General features: G+C 31.2%; 1 protein-coding gene across 1 annotated transcript; it reads right to left on the bottom strand.

Annotated features, from left to right (window-relative positions):
• Positions 1 to 24,890, bottom strand: LOC107447210 (putative ribosomal protein S6 kinase alpha-1). Its single transcript, XM_016062067.3, has 10 exons — positions 24,562 to 24,890; positions 21,724 to 21,943; positions 19,467 to 19,641; positions 17,847 to 18,097; positions 15,410 to 15,537; positions 11,878 to 12,108; positions 8,714 to 8,933; positions 6,104 to 6,278; positions 2,140 to 2,390; positions 1 to 255 (listed from the first exon to the last, which is right to left on the bottom strand). The coding sequence occupies exons 1-10, from the start codon at positions 24,738 to 24,740 to the stop codon at positions 151 to 153; spliced, it is 1,935 nt and encodes a 644-aa protein (XP_015917553.2). The 5' UTR covers positions 24,741 to 24,890; the 3' UTR covers positions 1 to 150.
• Between the last annotated feature and the right edge of the window lie 950 nt (positions 24,891 to 25,840).

Genomic DNA, 25,840 nt, shown 5'->3' with positions numbered 1-25,840 from the left:
TTAATCATTTTATATCTGCAAGCGCTTTTATATGCAAAAATTTGTCACTGATCTAAGTTGAAATCTCTCAGAAGTATTTTTTAATCTGCTCTGATTCGCTTTTTATTTATGGAAGAGTAAGTAGCATTTTTATGTGAGGTATTTATATATTTATTTTAATAACTCATCATCTTCTGTTAGCCATTTGTGTTGGCTTATCCTGTCCATAGATATTCTTTTCGTGACATCAGGCTCCAGCATTTTTTGAATGATATCCTGAAATGAAATTATTAACAAAATATTATTTCTGTTAGATACTTTTTTCTAAATGGATTCAAAGGAAGCAGGGTCCCAACGAAATAAATTCACCTTAATTTTATGCCAAGCTGGTCACACAAAAAAACTTATGAAATAGAAACAAATATATTAGAAAAACAAATTTACAGGAAATAGATCACTTTCTGTCTCCCCCATTGCAGGAAGCAATCGAATGTGTGAAAGAGAAACGAAAAAAATTGTCCCACTGAAGTAAAGCTACTCTTATTAGTAGCCAATATATCCGCATTACTTAAATGTGACTGGAAGCGATACAATATTGTGTACTATTTACCGATCCCTTTAAGGCAGAAGCACCAACGCTATTCCAGGTTACAGTTATGGCAACGTTCAATTCTGCCTTATTGAGACGCTTGCGATTAGCATATGCAGCCAAACTGAGGACATTACTTTACATTTTTCCCGGAATTGATATCAAAAGAAGGAGTTCAACATTTCATGACATCCCCGTTAGGAATTCAACTTATCAACGTTGGTCTATCCTTTCTTCCCGAGTATTGCACTAAATATTTTTCTAACAATTTTTGTCTAATCGGTAGTCTTCGTGAGTCCTGGGTCTAAAGACATGCTAAATTTATCACCGTAACTGAAAGCCTATTGGAGAATTTCTTACGCCTGAGGGCCTACATCAGTAAATTCGGAAAATTTCAAGGATCACAGATTTTTCAAAAATACAGAAATTTATTAGGAAGGGAGAGATAATACATCCTTTTAGTGTAGGTTACTACGTTTTGTTGCTTCTTGCATATCGGTATTTCGATAAAACAAAAATATCGATATGCAAGAAAGAAATAAGCATGTCAAATCAATTCATTTCATCATGATCTGAAACAGATAAACAGATGCTCTGATACAGATTTCATATGGTCTGATTATATTGATATGCTTAATATATATCTACAGTACTGTAGTACAAAACAAATTGCTTACATCACAAAAGAGATAAATGCCAGTTCAATCTTATTGTGTAGTATTGGCATAGCTTTTAGTTCAATGAAACATCAATGTCATAGGAAATATTTGTTTTTGCAATTTTTAAAGTATTCCCAAAACGTTTATCTTTTCAATATGTTTTTTTCTTCAGGTTTTTCTTGGCGACTAATTCTGTTTTCCGTTTTATTATTTCTGTCTTAATAAAACACCTAACGATCTAAATTAGTCATTCTTTTTTATAATCATCTGCTGCGAATCTGTTCCTATTACATAGTTATTATATAACATAATTTTCTTGCACATTTTCATTTTCTTATCTACGTATTTGTTACGGAAAAACCTAAAGCCTGGTAAATCCTTAATTTTACCGGTAAAATCTAGCTTTTACCAAAGTGCCTGGGTAAGTCCGAAATATGCTTTAATATGATTCTATTTCGGCCATCCACCATGCCATTGAGGTAAAAACCAAGTTTTATAAGACTTCGGACTTAAACATTTGTTACGTAAAAACATGAAGTTCGTTAAATCTTTGGTTTTATCAGTAAACCTAAAATTTTACCAAAATTGTCTTGGTAAAATCAGAATTATACTATAATATGATTCTATTTTGAACTTTTACCGAGTCTTTGAGGTAAAACCTAAGCGATAACTAGCCACTTTGTTAAATGCTATGTATTATTGGTAAATCCAAACATTTACTGAACTTAGCTCATTTACAGTAACAAATTGTTCTTAACTAATTGAGAAACTCAATGGAATGCGAAAATGTCGTCGGTGTTGAGGGCCTCCAATCTAGATATAGAGTGTGCGCAGCATAAAAATCATCATAACAGCGCCGCTTGATATTTGCTGTGCTTAAAATTGGCAAAAGTGTTGAATATTGTGACTTACTCTAACATCAAAGCTGACAGTTACTCTTCTTGGATACTTGATTTTTCTTTTTAGTTGATATTCGACCATTAATCTAACGTTGCTTTCGTCGAATGGCATACATCGAGTCACCATAATGAAAAGAATGCAACCCAGACTCCACACATCGTAAAGCATGGGATTATATGGAGTGCCCTGTAGTACTTCAGGAGCTGCGTATGCTGTGCTGCCGCAATATGTTTCGCATAAAACCCTTCGTCCAGAAGAAGTCACTGCGAAAAATAAAGAAAAAAATACTTCTATGATCACCACACTTAATATTTTAAGAGTCCTTATTCAAAATGAAGTCAAGAAATCTACATATAAGAGACAAAAATCAATATTTAATCGAAAAGAAACAAAAAAGCTGTGGGGAAAGTTGCTATAGACTATGTCAACCGTCATCTATGAAAAGGCACCCCTTCATAGAATCGAGTTAACACGTCTTATACACTAGTGAATTGCAATTGTAAATTTGTAGTGGTACTCCCCCACCAGAATTATATTTGTGATAGGATTCGATGAACGGATACCACTAGTTGATTCATTGCTGTTTTGTGAGAAGCCGGGAGAGCTGTATTAAGATCACCGTACTTTTTGAGTGCTGAATGTGAGAGGTGTGTTAACTTCACGATCGTATAGTCCTTCCTGCGTCTAGCAGTCGAGTTGAGCAAGCCGACGTTTTGCGTGATCGAGACGAGACTGAGTAGCAACAGTGCGAGGAGGTGGAGACGCAGTCACAAGTAGCAATTCAACTGTTCAATGTGGACCATTCATCGAAGTAGGCGTTACAAATCGAAGTGGGAGTTACTGTCAAGATAGGCGTGTTCATATCGAAGTGGGCGTTTCTGCCAACGTAGGCGAGTTCACATCACGTCCGAAGGTCACCAATGTGGGGTATGTAGTTATCGACAATATCAACCTTCATTTATGAAGAGGTACCCTCCCATGGAATCGAGTTAACACGTCTTATATACTAGTGAATTGTAATTGTAATTTTGTAGTGGTAGATCCCCTACAAAGCTATGAAACTCTGCCGAATCACTTGCGAGAGAAAGTCGTTAGAAAAAAACATAAAAGCCAGTTTTAATGCTCATCTGACAAGGTTGTTTTGGGAAGACTTCGTCGTCATATGAAATTATGCTTTTTTGCGAATGATATGCCGTTTTCATAACTGCGGTTTATCTCCAACAGTCACCCATGACTGTTAAGAAAAGTTTAGCCTATCTGAAGTTAACGCTGTTTGTGCTCATTCGGAAAATGGCACAAATCATTAATAGGGATCTGAGTCACAGTTTTGTGGAAACGAAAAGCTTTTGTTTTCTAACTTCTTTAATTTTTAAAAACTTACTCCAATACTGCATAATCTGGACTCGTGAAAATTTGCAAAAACTCAGAAAAAGGCAGTCATTTTGATAATTTTCATCCAGATGGAAATATGTCACCAAATTGGCTATTTTTAAAACAGTTTAACATTCATTCATTCTTTCTAAGGGTCAGATAATTCAGTTCTACATGGCAAAATGATACAAATAGTTTAAAATCGTCATTCTGCTTCAAATGTAAGGCACTTACACTGTGGCTTTTTTATTTTCCTTAGCAACAGAGCTTCGAAAAGTCATGTTAACTCGTTCTTTATTTTCTCCTATAATTAATCAAGTTTTGATGCTTTCTGACCCTCCCTTGTTTTTTCTTATTTTTATTTATTTATTTATTTTTACTTTTAACAATAAATTTAGCAATATTCATATTACGGCATTATACAATATAACCATTTAGAGGAATGATTAAGAACCTGCATAAGTTACAATATCATGTCATATTTTTTTTCTGCTTCAGGTATTGTTTCTTTATATTGCAAAATCCAATTCATCTAATCAAATTTCTGATGATTTCCAAAACAAGAATGTGTTGGGTACGACATTATTCAGCAAGAAATTATCTTCATTAACAAAGCTCAAACCATATTGAGCTGTCATAAGCATAATATCCATAATTTGCAAGAAAATACCATATTTATCTTTGAAGAATTTAGTGTCAGTTGACTATTTGATTATTGATTAGTTCATTATTTTTAAAGTATTTAATCTTATTGAATTCTTGTATTCTTTAAAAATACGTTTTCCCATAAGTTTCGCTATTTGCTAACTTGTGCATCTGACTTATAAAATTGACGCAAAATTTTAATTTTGTAAAATTAATACGGTATTTAAATGATTATTTTTAAGCAAGTGAATACCCCACGTACATTTCAAAAACTATTAAAGATTTGAAAAGTAGATTATTAAAAATGAAAGGAGATATCTTCGTGGTGAACTGCGTTCTCGTTAGGAAACCAGATGATTAATTTTTACCAAGTTTCAATGATGTTTATGAACAGATGATGCTTCTTACTGAAAAAAATATAAAACAGTGTTTTCTGCTGCATTGTTAGACCATACATTCCAACTGAAATATTTACAAGAATGTAAATTAATTTATTAATAAAACATGAGCTGTACATGGTAGTAATTTTGAAAACAATAGCTTACGCCTTTATCCCCTCTCAATCACTATCGCCACCTTTTCCCAAGCTTTGTAACTAACTTTGAAACGCTGAGAATAAATTGCTAGTTTTCCTGACCAGAAGCGTACATTTCTATCTTCTTTTTTTCTTCATTTTATCTTTTACGTAATCAGATACCGTTAAATAAAATTTAGAAAAAGCATTTAAAATTGATACGAGGTAAAAAATTAACATATTAACTCGGAATTTTTTTTAGAAATAGAAGCATTATGCAAATTCAAATTAAAACAATTGTTTATACTGAAACGGAGAATAAGCATAACACGAGAATATATTAAACATATTTTTCCCCAAAAGTGCAATTGACAGGTCTTGAAACTGGACAATAAAAGTTTTTTACAATTATTAGACTGCCTTAATTATCGAAACACGAAATTTAGGTTGTTTTAAAATAAAACTTATTTGTGAACATTAAATTTATATGCAAGACTCTGAAATCAATCAAGAAATACAATTAAATCAACTCTTACAGTGAGTATTTCGAGTATTAAGTGGGTCTTTCATTTTTATTTATTTTTTTTGGCGAAAAACAAGAACTCCACTTTAATTTTTTTGAAATAAAAAAAAAATAAGGTACTTAATAAGCACGTAATCTTACTTTATTATGGAAATTTTATTCTCGAATATTTTTCAAGAAGCACTTTTAAATCATAGCTTGAATTTATCCGGAATCTGAACACGGGCCGATGGTGGCGGTATTATGCTTTGGGAAACGTTCTCTTGGGCGTCTCTGGGAAACGTGGTTGTGGTAGAGCAGACAGTGCATGCTACAGGGTATCTGGACATCATTGCAAACCAGTTGCACCTTTACATGGCCTCTGTTTTTCCAGATGGAAATAGATTTCTTCAACAGGACAACGCCCCGTGTCACAAGGCTGAAATTGTGTTGGAGTGGTTCCAGGAACATGATGCTGAATTCCAGTTAATGTCCTGGCTGCCTAACTCACCGGATCTCAATCCGATAGAACAAATTTAGGATATCATGGAACGGCAGCTCAGAGTTCAAAGACCATTAAGTCGCAATATCTCGGATTTGTGTGACCGTTGCTTAAACATCTGGTACAATCTGTTTCCGGCCATCTACCAAGGACTTGTGGCATCCAATGCTAAGGCGGGTTGCAGCTGTGTTGCGGGTTAAAGGAGGGTCAACTCGTTATTAAGAGGTGGTCATAATGTTTTGACTCTTGAGTGTGTGTGTGTATATATATATATATATATATATATANTTCGAAAGTATACTACGGCTCATTTATTATAGAATCGAAATATATATATATATATATATACGTGCATTTAAATGGAATAAGTTTAGGCTTTGAGAAGAATAGATTCATAAATTAACGAAATCAATAAGATAGTTGACTTAATATGTTCCCTTACCTACTTTTCTGCAAAACCCGAAATCAATTATTCGAATGCCATCCTTATTGTCCAACAAGATATTTTCACATTTGAGGTCTCTATGCGTAATATTTTGGCCGTGTAAATATTGAAGTGCTCCCACCATTTGTTTGAAATAATGCTTAGATTTCTTCTCTCCTAAACTCCCGTCTTCCTAAAATATATAAAATACATAATTGCAGTTTGAAACAATATCAGAGACAAAATTTCTATAAAGCATCGAAATACTGAGATTAAGCATTAGTATTTTCATAATTAAACAAGAAATATAATCAATCAACCTGAATGATTTCAGTCAAAAACTAAATATAATTTTGTTTAAAAATTACACGAAAACTGAAAACAACTGCTTAAAAGATATTAAATTTCTAATTTAATATCTTCTTTATTAAAATTTAACCACAATCTTAAATTCGAGTTTAACGGCTTACAGTGGGCCAAAATTCAGTTCAAAACTGTGCAATTGCTAAAAAATAATTATGTGCTAAGAAGGATAATTTTTCTTGATTTTAGCATCTCTTTTTTAGCGTGAACCATTTGAAATAATGGATTATTTATTTCTCTTTTTCTTTGAATAAGGAGCAAGCACAATGTTTTTATAGTATTAATGTAAAGAGTCATTGATGTGTTTGAGGTAGTCCATATGTGACACATATTTGGGAAAAGAATGAGAAGCTTATAAAATTAAAACAACTGGAAATAGAAAAGAATGACATAATTAGAAACACGAAATCACTTATTTTAGTTAAAATAAAAACATTTAATATCAGCAAATCACATAATTTTAGATAATTTATTTCAATTTTATTTACTTTCTCATTTTTCCACTTCAACAAAATAAATACATATATAGCAATTATAGTTCTAAATCTCATAAATCTCGTTAAAACATTTCACATAAGCATCACATTTAGACAAAAGTTTAGAAATAAAATTTAAAATATAATCCAAAACGCTGTACTGGTTTCTGTACTGTAAGCATAAATTTATGTAACATAGATGGCATGCGAGAGACTATAAGGATGGTTAAGTGTGATACTTTCTCTAAAAAAAAGGGAAAGAGTTAAAAATATTAATAAAACAAATCTGACATTACTTATGGATGACGAAATGGAAAAGTAAAATATTATTTTACAGCTCATAAAAATTAAATCAGTTTGAAAAATTAAATCAATATATTTGAAAGTAATGCAGAAAAATAACGATTCTGTTTGTTAATTATTAGCTTGCAAATAATAACAAAGCAACTCGCTTGTCTTTACAGGGTAAATCCAAAAGAATTAGAATTCAAATTTAAAAAAATCCTAAATAGTCGTAAGCATGTCCTCATTAGCGGAAACTAGGAAATAATATACACAGTACTAAATTAAATTTTTATTCAGGATCTCCGGCAAAACATTATTCAGTTTCGAAATTCAATAACTATTAATCAATCAGATATTTAAAAAAAAAGAAGAAAATAAAATAATTGGAAACAGTGAATTTAGTAAGACTTTCATTAAAAATGCTAATAAAATTTACTAACAGTTGGTGCTGCATTTTTTCATAGACTTCTTCGCACTCTAATGAGCATACAGCACCATCTGTAAATTTAAATCCTAGACAGTGACATCTATTAGCAAGTTTTGTAACGAACATAAAAAAATTACGCCTAAAAAACCTACATTTTCCACTATCAATATGCCGTTTATTTCACTCTTTTATCATTTTTTGAGAATTATATAACTTAATTCAGGTATACTTCAACAGCAGTTTAAAAAAAAAACGTGTACTTATCGTGGCTGGATTGATGACAATATTAACAGATCAAGAAAAGTACATGATGTTTTGAATTCAATTGGCACATTTTCTTTATAAAAAAATGTTTATACTATTTAAACGGTTATAAGAACTAATTTAATTAAGTCACTGCAAGCTTTAGACATTACTTATTTTTGATTTCATTTGACACTGTACAAATATTCTGATAACATCGTTATGTATGTGAAGGGATATATTAATAGACTATGTCAACCTTCATCTATCAAAAGGTACCTCATGGTAGAATCAAGTTAACATGTCTTATATACTAGTGATTTGGTATTTAATGTTTGTAGTGGTAGTTACGCCACACTACTCCCCTGCCAGAATTTTATATGTGATAGAATTCGATGAACGATTAGTTGATTGATGTTGTTTATATATTTATATCAATTTCGCTAATTATATTTTTTCTTCATTTTTTTATTGCATTTTGCTCATCATTTTCTTACTTTTGTCTATAGCATTTAGCTAATTTTTTTCTTCAATGTTGTTCATTGATCGGGAGACGTTATTTACTTCACTGAATTTTTTGTTTGTTTTTTAGCAGTATATTTTTAAGCAAATCAACTGTTTAATGTGGATCATCCATCAATATTGCCAAGTTCTTATCACGTCCGGGTCACCAATGAAGGAATTTATTTATAGACTATGTCAACCTTCATCTATCAAAAGGTACCTCAAGATAGAATCGAGTTAAAATGTCTTATATGCTAGTGATTTGGTATTTAATATTTGTAGTGGTAGTTACGCCACATATGTTTCTAAATGTCTCATTTTTCAACATACCCTTAGATGTTGCAGAAGATCTCCCCTTGGCAGATATTCCATAAATATATAAACTTTCGTTGGATAGTTGAAGATCTTTATGACGCTTATGATACTTTTGTGCTTTATTTTACTCAAAATTTCAACTTCACGTGGAAGAAACTTGGAAGAAAAATCGTGAGAAACTTTCGCTCGATCGATAACTTTCACAGCAATATCAGTTTTCTTATAAGTTGCAGCTCTAAAGGAAATTTCAGTTAGAATTATTAAAATAAAAATAATATAAATTTTTTAGCAAATACTTTAGGAAAGGTTGATTTAAAGTATAATGCTTAACTAAATATTGATTCGACTAAATTATATATAAAAATTCTAGAAATTTCTTTTTATTTTTCATTTTTTTATTATTTTTTTTTTTTACAAATAAAAAAACAGAAAGCAAATTCAAGCCACATAATATTTTATTTATAAAAAATTTAAATAATCTAAAAATGCATTCCCTCGAAGATAAAAAAGAGTTATATGGTTTAAGCAATTAACAACATATTTTGTTTGAAGGGCGTTTCCTTTTGATAATTTATTTGTTGGCACCACTTTTGATTGGCAGAGTAAGGTGGATTACCTGTAAGTACTAACGAGCAAGAAATTCAATTCACCAACAAGATTACATAACATTAATCGATTCGAACAATGATATGTAATCCTCCACAAACTTTGTGAACTACATATTATTTGTGGTTGTCCTCCTTTTACGTGGTGAACTCGACAAGATGGAGCTTAACAATTATTTTCTGGAGTATAACATTTCTTTCAATTTGTTTCTGAGATGCATAATATTTCATCGCTGAAAAACTTGCGTGTGTGCAGCGTAAATAACTTTTGATCTAATGATTGGATCTTCAATTCCACATGCTCTAGGACTCAATCTGATAGATTCGAGGAGGTGAAATAAGATATGTCAGTTAATTAGTGGAGACGATATTTTAAGTTACGAAATCAGACAAAAAAAATTATCTTTCTTTGAATAAATATACGATTTTATCGACGGACTTTGATTTCTGATACCCAAAACATAGGGAACTGGGAAGTTTTTTTTTTCTTTCATTTTTTTATTTTAAAATATTTATTTTCAGCATGCTTAATAACAAGAGTTATAATACATGCATTGAAGAATTAGAATAACAAATTTGGATCAAAAATACAAAATGAAATACAAATATAAAATATAAAAGCAGACAAGTAAAATCAAAAAGAATGAAAAGGAATATTATGAACAAACTTTTGAAAAATTGGTAGACAGTCAGTATTGATCAGAGTATGTCAGTTTGGTGGCCATTGTAGTCCACTAGTGATTACATGTTTGAAAAGTTCACTAGGATGAGANAATGAAAAGGAATATTATGAACAAACTTTTGAAAAATTGGTAGACAGTCAGTATTGATCAGAGTATGACAGTTTGGTGGCCATTGTAGTCCACTAGTGATTACATGTTTGAAAAGTTCTCTACGATGAGACTTTAATTCAGGGCAGAAGAATAAAACATGTTCAATATTTTGAATTTTATTTTGGTCATAGCTGCAGAGTGGAGATTCTACGTGGGAACTGGGAAGTGTGGTCCCTATAGTTTGGTAGAGAGAGCGATCCAAAGTTTGAACCCCTTAATGAAAATTTTACTTTTTACGTATTTCGTCATATCTCAAAAACGTTTTAAACGAATTGAAAAATGCTTGCACGCAGTTATAAAATTCGTTTTCCCCAAAATAATTCCATGAAAAAATAACTTTTAGTAAATATTTATACTTTTTATTATATTATTTAATAATAGTCAAGCTAAAGGGCATGCAATTTTTTACATCACTTTAAAGAATGTAATTTTCCATGGCAAAATATAAAACTTGCCGAAATAGTTCCCGAGAAATTTAAATTTAAATATACGACTTTTTTACTTAAAATTATATACCTTACAGATCAAAGCTTTTTAGACTATATTATTAAATAAAATAATAAAAAATAATAAATATCTACTTTATTTTTGCATGGAATTTTCATTGGCTAAACGAATTTTATGATTGTGTGGAAAAAATGTTTCAATTCGCTTAAAAAGTTCACAAAATATGGTGAAATACACAAAAAAAAAAAAATAATAAATAAATAAATTAGCATAAGAGGACTAAATTTTGGATCGCTGTTCTGTCTAAACAATGGGGACCATATTTACCAGATTGCGGCTGTCCCTTATGTTTCGGGTGTACGAATTCGTAAAAAAAACTCGGTATGTTTATTCAGAGAAAGAGCGTTTTTGTGTCTGATTTCATAACTTCAAAAAATATAAATATCGTCTACACTAATTAATTAGAGTATTTAAGGTCACCCCTCCGAATCATTAAGGATACTCTACGAGGATACTCTACCTCTCTTGATACCAGGATTGGGTTCTAGAATACGAATATCCGATCATTAGATCAAAAGTTATTCAGGGTGATCCGTTTATTTATTTATTTTTTTTGCTCACTACACATAAAACAAATACAAATATTCTGCAGAATAGTATCCTCCTCCGTCAAATTTAGCAAAATGAGACACTGACTGTTTTCTTGTTCTCGAATGTTTTTTGAAAAGTAACCTCACTGTAGAATATGATCTTCCTTCAATAAATTTAACAAAATGTGATAGTTATAGTTCACTTGTCCCCACGCGTCTCATGAAAATAACTCACCTCATTTTAGAATGGGATCTTTTACTTTCAAATTTAATAAAATGGCATAATTATAGTTTTCTTGTTCTAACATGTCTTCTGTAAAGTAACTCACCTCATTTTAGAATAGGATCTTTTACTTCCAAATTTAATAAAATAGTATAATTATAGTTTTCTTGTTCTAACATTTCTTCTGCAAAATAACTCACCTCATTTCAGAATAGGATCTTCTACTTCCAAATTTAATAAAATGGCATAATTATAGTTTTCTTGTTCTAACATTTCTTCTGTAAAGTAACTCACCTCATTTTAGAATAGGATCTTTTACTTCCAAATTTAATAAAATAGTATAATTATAGTTTTCTTGTTCTAACATGTCTTCTGTAAAGTAACTCACTTCATTTTAGAATAGGATTTTTTACCTCCAAATTTAACAAAATGGAACAATGACTGTTTACATTTTTAATTATGTTTCTGAAAAGTAACTCACCTTACAACTGAATATGATCCTTCACCGAGAACTTCGCCCATTTCAAAGCCTTCCTCTTTTAGATCCTCTTTAATTGTGCTCTTTGGTTTTGTTTTTACAGTTAAAATTGAAGATAAAACATCATGGTTCGGTTTTATTTCCTTTGTAGCAGTAAGAGGTTCTTTAATTTTAACTTTCTGTTCTTTAATCAGAGGTTCGATAATTTTTTTAAAGTTCATATCACTATCAAAAATATTTCAAATAATATCAGGAGGTGACAGTTAACTTCAGTTAAGTGACAAAAGCTTACAACATTTTGATTATTTTACGCAGTTTAAAATGATTGTATGAGTTCTGTGAGTTATGAAAAAATCTGACTGAATGTATATTGAATGAGCTTTAGGTTGGATACCATATTTTATACAATGCAGTGTCCGATTGTTGAGTAAACAACATTAATTCTTACATTGGTTTTACATCAGTTTAGAAAAATCCATTGTTGGAAATTTTTATATTCTATTTTTGTTAAGCTTTTTTTTTCTTATTTGCCTAATTGAAGAGCTTTATCGAGGAAGCAGGTAAGTGACTTTGTCAGAGTTACTTATTTATCAGAAAAAAATAAAATAAAATGGTCGCATCAATATAAGTTTTATGGGTTTATAGCTCGCATTAACTAACAGTTCTATTTATACAAAAAAAAAATTTTTACTGGTAGTTTATTGGATGCTTGTATTGCCAGAATTGGCATTACATATTTCCTACCTTTTAAAATATCTTTAAATACTTAAAATTATTTCTCTAATCATATTAATCGAATTACATTTCAATTAAATCAATGAGTTAACCTTTAAAATATTTTATTCTCTTCTTATCGATCAATGCAACGGCTAACTTTTTATTTCAATACTAATATAGACTCATTAATTCACTGCCACGCCCAATCGAAAACAAAAATCTATTTATAATTCTTTATTATTATTAATTTCTTATCTCAAATATGTTTCAGTTGCAGGGTTATTGTAATTCCCATAGTTTTGTTGGCGACTCGTGATCGCCAAAATATTTTCAAACCCAATATTGATTATGCGGGGTTGGCTTTGTTTTGGTTATGTTATATTTTGATAATTCGCTAATTTTGGATTGCAAGGAATTTTGGATTTGTCAATTATCCATGTTTCTCCTGTGTCCGTTGGGAAATAATACATTTACTTTCAATTTCAAATTTGTAGCGTCTAAGGGTGCCCTTTGGGGGCCTCCCAGTCCCAACCGTTGAATATTATTATTATTCTTGCTAACAAACTCTCGATGTTGAGAATGTAATCTTGATTCCTTTAAGGGATTTCTCTTCTCTAATATGATAATATTTTTTTGAATTGTGTCAATTTTTCATAATTAACAAATTAATTTTGTTCAGGCGTTTTTATTATTAAGACAATTATCATTTTTACAAACTAAGACGTGTTGATAACGGCCAAAAAACTATGATGAATCTGCTACCACTACAATCCTATAATATTACCGTATTACGCAAAATTTCATGATAAACATAGTTATATGAATGTCTCAACATATTGTAGCAATTAAACAGAAAATTAAGTTCGTGCTTTCGTTCAGATGGAAATGGGGATAACACAAGATATTTCCGCCATACGTCTCAATGGCCATACGTCTCAATGTGTCTCAATGTATGTTTTCATTTATTCATTAAATAAATTTACAATGAAAATTTATTTAATGAATAAATGAAAACATACATTGAGACACATTGAGACGTATGGCGGAAATATCTTGTGTTATCCCCATTTCCATCTGAACGAAATTCTAATCATCAGTGTTTTTTTAAAATTAAGTTTAGGTTTCTAATTGACATCCATCACGTTTTGTTATGATCCAAAAATTAAAATATAATTCTTAGTATATTTTTAATTTATCTGTCCTAAGCATTAAATCGTAGATGTTTTTTAACTTGTCAAAGGTAAATAAAACCAATGTGAAGTATTTTTCTTCCATTCTAAGATAAAATATACTAAGATTTTAATTCAAAATAATGTGTAGAATAAGAAATTTAGTGTAAAAAAAGAAAAGAAAAAAAAACTTTTTTTTTCCTTTCAAGTTCATTAACATGAGAATTTCTAAGATATTAACAGTAAGTTGTTTTATTTCGTCAACGTAAATGCATCAAGAAGGGCGTTGTCTAATAAAAACATACTTAATATTCAAGGAGTCAACGCCGGTGGTAAAAACTGAACAATCAATCTTAATAGTCAAAAAAGAAATGCGCTTTCTGGGTGTAGTTTACATTGTTTTAAAACTGGAGCGTACTAGTTTTTATTCTAACATTTTTCCAATAACAGTTTCTACATTACATGGTAAAAGAATCTACGGCCAAAGTTAGGATTTTGTAACAGAAAATTCATACATATTCGGTACCTTAAACCATATCCCTGTACGAATTCACTGCAACATTTGAATTGAATCATGTTTAAGTTCAAAACAAACTATAGGTTCGTGTTATCAAGTTTAATTAATACGACAATGTGGTCTCTCAAAGGTCACCATAGGTTTGACCCTTTAGATATGAACGTCAACAACACCAAAGGACCCTGCACAAATCTCATGGAAATTAGTTACATATTTTACATACTTACATCTATAATTCTATAACATTAACACGTTTACTCCGGGAAAAGAGAAAATACTCGTAGAAGAACTATTTCAATATTAGATAATATTCGGGAGGGGTTAATCTATTCTCAACAATAACAATTCACTGCAAGGTAATTTATCACGGTGAAGAAGCAATTCGAAATAAAAATTGCATCCGTTAAAAACAGTTGGTAGTTATGGATTTTTATTATTCCCGGAAAAAACTAAAAAAGGAAATGTATTGTTACCAGTTTTTACTGTCCCGCAGTGGACTGATCGATAAGACACGGTTCCCAGCAGATCACCGAAGTCAAGCATCAATGGCTGCTGTCAGTGTGCGGGTGGGTGATCACTTGGATCAGTCTGCGTAGGGACCGAGGGTGTGCGGTATTGGTCCTCGTTAAACTGTGCTACCGTAAAGTGCTCGACTTCGCGCGCAGGTCGTCGGGCTACCGAAGCGGGGGTGCCACCCCCTCCGCAGAGGATCAAAATTGTGATGGCATGTCTTAGGATCATCCTCCGGGATGTTTCCCAGACCGTCGCCAATAGCCCATTGTGCAGCTCTAGTGCGACGTAAATTAACAACAATAACAACCAGTTTTTACTCCGGTGCGCTGCCAAGATGAGACAATCTAGCATGACCCACCGGTGGGTCACCCCGGCGTGAACGTGTTAAATAATATCAATTACTCCAAACTTAATGTTAAGAAACAGATATTTATTTACAGGAATGTTTGTAACAACATGAACTCGAAGAAGCAGCCCCACTCGGTCTTCTTATACGTCCAAGCTTATCTTTTGTTTTTGGAATATATATTTTGGTCTGATTTGATTTCATTGTTTACTTCTAGTTGATTTAGTTGAAAGCGAAACTTGAATTTCTCTATCCGATTCTTTGACATTTTACCATCCTCTATGAATTTTTTTCTTATCTTTTGACATTTCATCATCCTTTTTCACCCACTCATTATGACTCAATCTCTCGATACTGATCCGTTTTGTGATATCAGGTTCCAGCGTGTTCTTGATGAGGCTCTGAAAATAGCATTATAATTAGATTACAAAGAATGGAATGACGATTGAAGTTATAAGCTCAAAATTGATTATTTCAGACACAAATTGCATTTTTTGTACTGCAAGGAGGAATTCTTGCAAAAAGTGTAGCATTCAGTAAATTTCTGTCACAACAACTACAGGGCTGAAAATTCCCCGAAGAAAGAAAAAACTTGGAAACTAAAAACTTTTTTCTTTCTAATTTGATATCCACCATTATTTGCTTTTATCCGGGTAACAAATCCCAATGGGAAATCAGCATCCCTAAACCAATACCAATTGGTCCTAGCTTGATATTTTAAACGTCTGGGTATGGTCAAATTTTGGCCTAATTTGATTGTATTTCCCATATTCCACACTAAGTCTTTTACCGGAACTGGATTTGAATGATAACTTACTTGTTTATAGTATAAACTGTTGTTTTCTATTCGGCAATTGACTGTTTGGCTAACCATATGAGATTTGAAAATTTCTATTCAGACCATAAGTTAATTCTCGCTCAAACAAATTTTTTGCAAGAAAGTGCGATTGTTGTACTTTTCATCTAAATTTTCTATAAGAGCAAATAAATGATGCCAGTGAGAGTGTGTTAGTTGCTGCAGAAAATATTTAAAAATGTGTTAAATCAGCGTTGTTTACCCATATTAACAATGATTGTATACTTAGTTACAACCGAAGTCGCAGTCATATTACAGATTGATTATTTTCAATGAGCCATTTAAAGTTGCTATTAATGGTCTGGTAGTCGAAGTCACAGACATATTACTGAATGATTATTGTTTTCAATGAGCCAACATGAGTTGCTATGAATGATCTGATGGTCGAAGTCACAGACATATTACTGAATGATTATTGTTTTCAATGAGCGATTTTGAGTTGCTATGAATGATCTGATAGTCGAAGTCGCAGACATATTACCGATTGATTATTGTTTTCAATGAGCCAACATGAGTTGCAAAGAATTATCTGGTGGTCCGCCTATGGAAATCATATCAAAGCTAATATCTCGAGCTGTATAAAAACTGCTGTTGTATCTGATTTAGTAAAAACATATGAGACTTAATTATATCTATAATTAGGTGACCCCTACTAGACGGACACTGAATGTCATAACTTTTTTAATCTATTTTCTGTGGTCTATGTTGATTTCAAATTAGCCTTTTATATTTAAGTATCATTTTTATAATACATAAATTGAAACATTTTACTAATTTATATTAAGGTGATATTCTATCAAAACATTCAGTTAGCTACCTACCTAATAAAGGCAACTAGTTTCCTTCATTAGACCCAATTATTTATATTTCTCCAATGTTTACTTAACATTTTATAATTATAACGTCTATATGCCAAGGTATGGGCAGTATGGAAGATAATAATTTCATTAACAAGGTTAAAACTTTATAAACGTGTTTTTATGGGTCAAAAATTAATACCCAATGATGGCAACCTTCTCCTATATTTCTATTTAACATAAAAATGCATGGCATAAGACTGTTGTCTTGTTTTTGACCCAAAAATCACATGTTGTAATCCATTTTTTCGTTTTTTTTTATTTAAATTTTTTTTATATTTTTTATTTTATTTTTAACATGAAGATTTAGATTTCTTAGGTTGTTTTCAGCGTAAAATCAATAAGAATTATGAAACTACTGTTTACCTGTAAAAATTTTCTTCACATCGAATTTAAAGGTATTTACCTGCAATATTTATTTATCATCCATTCTTAGTCTTCTCTGCTATCATTACGTTCGTTATTTTGATTAATATTTTAAATTAAAGGCTTAAAAGCTATTCTCGGTGTTTCTTTATGAAAAAGTAATAAATTGATATTACTTTGAAACGCAAAGTTTAATTACAAATGTATTTAAATCAGCATCTAAAATTGTTAACCGTTTTACAATAAGCGAAAAGAAAGAAAATATTAAGCTTTGTTTTGACTTAAACTGTGTTCTGTCACCATATTCATTCAAAATAATAATTACAAAGTAGTAAAACAATATTAGAAATTAGCGTTTTGCATTATTAGAAAAACTTTTAGGGATTTCTCTTTAGTGACTAAAAAAATTAAAAAATAAATTTAAAAACAAAATTGTAAATGAAGCTGCAATAGTAACCATGGAAAATTATTACGATTTTATGATTGAATATTATTTATTCAGGATGTAATAATTTATTTATCGTCGTGAAACAAAAAGTTATTTAATCAATCATGGGAGTTGGTGAGTGAAGCGAGCAGTAGGTTGGAACCCGTAACATATAAGAAATGGAAAAAATTTCTCATAACTTACTTTAACATCAGAGTTTATAGGACGTCCTGCAGGAAATTTTAATTTTCTTTTTATCTGATATTCGACCATTTTTCTGACGTTACTGTCATCGAAGGGCATACTTCCTGTCACCATTATAAAAAGAACGCAACCCAAACTCCACACATCATACAACATAGGATTATACGGAGTGCCTTGCAGTACTTCAGGAGCGGCGTATGCTGTACTGCCACAATACGTTTGGCTCAGTAGTCTTCGACCACTACCAGAGACTGCAGAAAATAAAAAAAGTTCACTTTCCTTTCGTAGTAATTAAAAAAAGAAATTTGTATCAAACTTCATTGGTCCTTTTGATTACCAGCCTTTAAACTCATGGATAAAAGATTCAAACGTAAATCTTCCTTTTACTGATTCGCCTGAATACAATATTAAAATAATTTACAAGTAATTCAATATTAAAAAAGTTGCAAAATTGGAAATACTTACAGTATTCCAAAACCATTATTTAAAATTCAACTTTTTATTAATATTCCATTTCCTTTCAAGGAAAAGCCAGAATATGAAATTAAAGTTTTTTTTTGTTGTTAATTTTACAATTAAGTTTTGAGAAAATTTTAGAAAAAGTATTAAGTGAAACTTATTAAAATGAGAAACATACAGCACGTTTATCATTCAAATGTGGCAAATTTTCCTGAAGTAATGGGATTACAGATGGGATTAAGGCAATGGGATTACAGATTTTATTATATTATTTTTATTATATAAGAATTTTCAAAGAATACATTGAATATTAAAGAATATTAAAATGAGAAACTGAGAAAGAATATTAAAATGAGAAAATGAGAAAGAATATTAAAATGAGAAACATACAGCACGTTTATCATTCAAGTATGGTAAATTTTCCTGAAGTAAAATTACCTTAAGGCAATGGGATTACAGATTTTATTCTATTATTTTTATTCAATAAGAATTTTCAAAGAATACAATATATATTTAATTGCATGCATATAATGGAAGCTTTATGTATATGCTGAATGAATTCTATACCTATGTATGTCTTCAATACTTTACATACTTTCAATAGACTTCCATATGTATTTTATTTTATAAACGTAGTTGAACAGCAGACCCAATTTTGGGTTTACGACTACAAGCGTTCACCTCCGTAGCCTTGTAATTTTGTACCCACCCCAGAAGACAGGAGAACTCTTGAATCAAGTATTGAAAGATATTTGCCATCGTGGATTACTTTTTGATGGAATTAACACAAATTCGCGTTGCATGGAGAGGAAAATCACGGAAACCTCCCATGGTTAGCCTGATGGCAAGGAGACTAACCCATGATCCGTCTACCTCTGAGGATATTTTGCGCCAGTACTGCCACTTACGTCAGTCAATAGAAGAGTAGCATAGAATAGAATATCTATGGAAACAACGTTAAAACGTAAACAGTTCAGGGGCTCCGCCTCGTTTACGTAGTTCATGGGGGCCATAAAGAGTAAAGAAGGCATTAAAACCACCAAAAACCAGTTTATTTGTCTACTGGAACCGGAATACAATCGTGTTCCGTTAAGAAATCCTACATTAACGAAATAATAATTATCATTAATACAATTCTCGCAACTAATTTTACTTAGATACCTGTGCTTCTGCAAAATCCAAAATCAATCAATCGAATGTTATCTTCATTATCCAGCATAATATTTTCACATTTGAGGTCTCTATGTGCAATATTGAGGCTGTGTAAATACTGCAATGCTGCCAGCAACTGTTTGAAATAGTGTCTTGTTTTTTTCTCGCTCAAATATCCTTTTTTCTGAAATGTAAAGGCAAATTTTATTTTAGTTTTTGATACATTTTTAAACAAAATAATAATAATGTTTATAATATTTAATAATGTATAATAATAATTGATTTAAATCGAAATCCTTCCTTTTGCCCAAACTCTAGATTTTGAACCGAAACAACTGACTAATGAATAATAGTATGTACACAGAAAAAATTAAAAGCTAAAATGGGTAAAGAAAAAAAACCTAATTTGGGTTGAAAGGTATTAGATTACCCAATTTGGGTTCATACTAAATTGGATCATGACTCATGTCTGTTTTGGTTAACACTATGTACACATTTTGGGTGCAATAAAACAACATTAACAATAAAATTTCAATATTAATAAATATATGTACATTCAAAAATTATTCATGTTCAAAAATATACCAATTAGCTCAATTTCTATCCAATAATAAATAAATAATTTTCTTTGGAACATTCGGAATTTTCTTTAAAATATTTAAACTGCTCAGGATCTTGATTTGGAACAAAATCAGTATAAAAATATTTCCATGACTTACAAAATTGCTTGAGAATTTACGCCCTCAATACAAGGAAAAAATTAATGGTAAACATTTTACTGTCCTTCATCATTTGAATTTTCAGGCAAAATAAAAATTCAAAAACAGTCTGGTCCATCTAATACAACAAACAATGAGATTGAGATGCATAAAATCTATATATATATTTCTCTTACACGGCGACAAAAAAAAAGCCTCATTACAACTCCCCGGATGGCAACGCTGGAAATCAACCAATGATTGCCGCTAAAAAAGTCACATGCCAAATCTTGCTCAGGTGGCTCAACATATAGCGCTTTTAAAGAAAAAAAAATTACTATCAGCTGCGGCAATCTCATACTATTAAGCTAGGCAGAAGTGAGTAGTCTTTGGCGATAGATCTCTATTTTAGTACTTTGTCAAAAGCGCTTTTTTTCACGAATTTATTTGACGATTTTTGATTTATATCACGAATTTATTTGTTTTACTAGAATTTATTTGTTTATGCAGGTTTTTCCATTGCAATTCACTTATTTCAATTTTTAATAGACTTAATTATAGCCAAAATTTTAACCTTTTTAAAGAGATATCAGTTTTAGAAATTTTATCTTAAGATTTTATACTATAGCACATTTCTAATAGGTTTAACGAATTACATGTCATTTATTTGAATTCAAATTTATTTTAATGACTTAGTATTTACTAAAAAGATGTAATTTTTTTTTAAAAAAAAGTTTTTATATGGATTTGAATGATTGTTTTGAATTCTTAGAATTTTGTGCATTTGCAATGTACCTAAGTTAGTAGCGAGAGAAGCGAGCTTGGTTTTCGAAGCAAACCATTTAAGATTGCGTAGCAATTTTCGGAGGTTGGCGAGCAGGGGGAGCCGCCCACTAGTTTTTAATATTCACGTTAGTTCTGATGAAAAATACGATTTTTTTTACTTTAAAATTTGAAAGAAAAAAAGTGCGTTATTATGTTACGGTTCGCAAAATTTGAAGTTCTGTAGTTGTACATTTATTTATAAATTCTTAAAAAAGGAAAGCTTTTCCATTTTATCAACATACTAGCCGGCACAAGCAATTCTTCAGAAATGTTTGTTTTAAATCACATCCCTGCGTATTTGTACACGCTAAAAAATTTCCGTGTTCGTGCAGTGGAACACCTAGAATGTTCTTTTAAACTACTTAGAATAAAATAGCGGCCACCAACCACCGTTTTTGTTATTTAGTAAAATTAAATTTATAATTACAGTAGGATATGATACACATAAGAAAGGGCAAATTTATTTTTACGAGACAATATAAAATAGAAATCAGTAATTTAGAATTGAATAATTTCTACTTACAAACAATAACTAATATAAAAGAAATTAATAAGGGAAAAGCATGATGAATTACGGAAAACGGGGCAAATCGGAATAGAGTACATTTCCATGTGCAATGCAGAGTTAGATAAAAACTGAGATCATTTACAAATAATAATATGAATGATAATTTATTCCAATTTGGTATAGAACATAAAGAGATTATTGATTAAATTTATTGCAAGAGCTGTGTGTTACGTACCCTTACGTACGTAAGAAGGTCTCCCCTTTCGAGATATTCCATGAAAATATAAACTTTTCTTGGGTAGTTGAAGATTTTAAAAACATGTATGATGTTTTTGTGCTTAATTTTACTCAGGACTTCAATTTCACGAGGAAGGAACTTTGAGGTGAAATCCTGAGAAATTTTTTCTCGGTTAATTACTTTCACAGCTATTTCTTTCCCTTTGTAAGTTGCAAATCTAAAAAAAAAAATAAGAAAAACAATAAATCAATGAAATGATTAAAACTTGGAAAGCGTAAAAAAAGAGAAAAAAAGGATATTTAAAAAAGTGCATTTTTCTACAACCATAGATATGATTTTCTTTCCTAATGGCATAAAGCAGAGTAGCTTAGTTCATTCTCATCTTAAGCTGCCAACTGCAGTAGATCACACCAGCAGGTCACCGAAGTCAAACATCACTCGCTGCGGTCAGTGTGAGGGTGGGTGGCCACTTGGATTAGTCTGCGTAGGGACCGAGGGTGTGCGGTATTTGCCCTCGTTAAACTGTTCTACCGTAAAGTGCTCAACTTCGCGTGCAGGTCGTCGGGCTACCGAAGCAGGGGTGCCATCCCCTCTGCAAAAGATCAAAATTGTGATGGCATATCTTCGGATCATCCTCAGGGATGTTTCCCTGACAGTCGCCAATAGCCTAGTGTGCAGCTCTAGTGCGACGCAAATAAACTACAACAACAACAGCAGTAGATCACACTTCTAACGAGCTTGTCCGATTCCCCATGCCACATGCTTCTTCCTATTTTCCAACATCCCCCTATATTTCAAATTTAAATTAGTAGTTATTTTAAAATTCTTTGCATAGTAGTGAGAGAATTCGAACTTACTAAAATGTAACTTATTTTCTTACTTTTGCTACCACACTTTAAGTTTTTTTAAGACCTAAACAGACCTTGAAGAACTTAACTCATGAGCTACTGACGATGATCTGGAAATTACCCTTAATGATGATCGGAACACCATATTTTGTGTATGCGCACACTACTCTACACAGAATTTAGATGAGAGGGCAGATGACAGTGGTAATCTCTGGGTCTCCACACCACGTTATCCAATTGCTCACCCATACTTGAACTTTTTCTATTCTGAAACCACTGGATACATGCCATTAAAATTAATTCCGAAACACAAAGTTCAATCTTATCCGACCTCAGTCTTGACTGAAGCCAGACCCAAGCAGTGTTAGACGAATACTCAATCCAACCACACGGGCTTGATGGCATGCAGAAATTAAAAGAAGCAAAAAAAACTACATTAGAGTTTTAAGACCAATTAATCAACGTTTAAAAAGGAAACCATATGTATTGCCTAGTAAAGTAGTGATTACAAAAAATGCGATAAATTATAATGATATATGCATTTGATGTTTCGAAATACTTTAGATTTTTTGCACTCGAATTTTTCTATTTAACGCATTTTACATAGTAGTCTTTTGTTTAATTGTTTTGAGCTTTTACATTATTTACCTTTTTAAAGTCAAACTTTGAAACCAAATATTATTATTGCATTTATATAACTCAAAAAGTTTCAAAACAAAAGGATGAACTCATGTAGTTAAAAGAGTGTGTGTAAGCTCAATACTGATTTTTATATTTCAGATTGGATCATTTTATATGAATTATAAATTTAAAAAAAAATTAAAAAAAAAAGGGAATCAAAAAGAAACGGATCACCCCAGATAGCTTCTGATCTAATGACGGGATCTTCACATTTTAGAACTCAATTTAATGGTTGAGGGGGTGACCTCAAATATGCTAATTAATTTTTACAGTCGATATTTTGAGTTACGAAATCCGACTGGAAAACATACTTTCTCTAAATGAACATACCTTCTTTCGACAGATTTGAATCGAATTTTAAAAATACGATTTTTTAAAAATTCGAATTCTCAGGAAATATTTAACCTATTTCGCTCAAGGTTTTTATTTTGTCATTTGAAATCGCATTATAAAACACATAAGAAATTGTATACCTAACAATTCAAAAATTTTAGCCTATTATTAAATAAAATAATAAATACTTTTTTGCTCAGAATCATCTTTAGATGAGCGAATTTTATAATTGCGTGCAAAACCTTTTCAACTTGTTCTGAAAGTTATCGAGAGATGTTAAAATTCGGAAAAAGTAAGATTTACATTAAAAGGACCAAACGTTGGATCGCTCTCCTGACCAAACTATTAATTTACGACCATATTTACTGGATTGCGGCTACTTCCTATATTTTTAGAGATCCGAATTCATCGGAAAAAAGCTATGTTTATTCAGAGAAAGCATTTTTTTGTATTCTGATTTTGTAACTTAAAATAGTATACTTAATTAGTATACTTCAGGGCCCCCTTTCAAACCATGAATGTTGAGTCCTAGAACGGGAAGACCCGATAATTATATGTAAAATATACAAAAACTTATTAAGGATGGTCCATTTAGTTTCTTTTCTTTTCTCTCTGTACTTCAGCAAAACCCAATTTGTTATCGCATCTTATGATACATAAAAGAAATCCTTTTATACTTAATATTTTTATAGCTTTCTTATATATTAGGGAATTTAAATTTCCAACGCACACCTGGAGAATGACCTTTCGTCATACAGGCATCTAAAGGGCAAATTTTGTTGACCACTCTTTCAGGGGCACCATATTAGGTGGGCCAGTGTTGCTCCCACAGTAAGGACGCATAGAACAGAGAATATCCATGCCTTTCCAGGGATTCGAACTCAGAATCTTTCTGATGCAATGCCAGGACCCCTACACTGGCCAGTTGGTTATTAGTGAATATTGTTTGTGATTTCCGAGATAAAAAGCTCACCTAACAGCAGAATAGGATCCCTCACCGAGAACTCTTCCGATTTTAAATCCGTGATGTGCTAGGTCTTCTTCTGACGTTTTCGTTAGCGATTTTTCTTTAGTTGCTTGCTCTAGTTTTTCCTTTAGCTTTTCTTTTGAATCAGCTTCGTCACTTTTCTTCATGTGTGCTAAGAAATCCATCTTGAACAATAATTACTTGAACTAGCAGCCAAGAAGCTATTTAAATTTTCTGAAACTATATATACCTCTACCAACATAAAGCAAATCGGCTGGAGTACATGACTTCTGAGAAGAAAAAAATCTGACTAATATTTAAGAGCTGCTAATTGTATTTTGATTACAAATTTGTCTTTGTATTTCTTTACTTGCTGCTTTTGACGAATAGCTTAGTCCAGCCTTTAGTTTAATAGTTTTTAAATCAGTTATAAACTCATACATCACGCTGTACTTTGTCAGTCAATTGAAATCTACAAATATGAGCCTACTAGAGTTTTAGTAAATAAATTAAAAAATTTTGAATAAAAGTCGGTATAATTTTTCAGTTTATTTTTTTTTAAATTGGGTATACTATAGCCTACGTCACAGGTCGTGTTATTCCTACTAAATTTAACTAGTAAACAGCATTTTCTGCGAACCTGATTTCTAGCAACAAGTAAACATTAAATGAAGTATGTTGTTATAAGTCGCTACTCGGCAGGTTGGAATTGTTTTAAGTCTAGTTCCTTTTGAAATAGTTTATTTTGTTGTTTTATCTAAGTTTACGAATTTAGTAAACATATTTAAAACTCAGGTTATTAATTAAACAAAAAGGTAAATGTTATTCCTAGTAAAATTTTCGAAGTGGAAGCAGTTGTGTTTTTTTCATATTATACCCAATTGTCCAAATAGTCTATATACTTCTGTTAAAAAACTTATTACCTGCTCGTGTGTTAAGTTTTATTTAAAAGCATAAATCTTTCCTATCTTAACTATTTTCGAAACTTAAACATTTCGCTGGTGGAAGCGATAAAATCATTAATGTATTCCAAGTAAATTCATTTGTTTTCTTTATTTCTTTTCAATCTGATTAAATAAAAAATTAAATAAAAATTTTGAATTTACTTGCGCTGGCGAAAAGGTTAATTAGATGTTTTTCTTTTATTTTCTTGTTTCCCATTTTAATTTGGAGTTGAGAAACTTTCTACTAAGTAAGTAATTTCCTTATTGTATAATGCATTCTTCTGATCATCTAAAAAAAAAAACGGTTGGCTAGCTTGAACCGTAAGACAATTAATATTTTA

Source organism: Parasteatoda tepidariorum, chromosome 7 (assembly GCF_043381705.1).
Source record: "Parasteatoda tepidariorum isolate YZ-2023 chromosome 7, CAS_Ptep_4.0, whole genome shotgun sequence".
Taxonomy (NCBI): domain Eukaryota; kingdom Metazoa; phylum Arthropoda; class Arachnida; order Araneae; family Theridiidae; genus Parasteatoda; species Parasteatoda tepidariorum.
The sequence above is the reverse complement of the archived record's forward strand: the minus strand, read 5'-3'. Positions and strand labels throughout refer to the sequence as shown.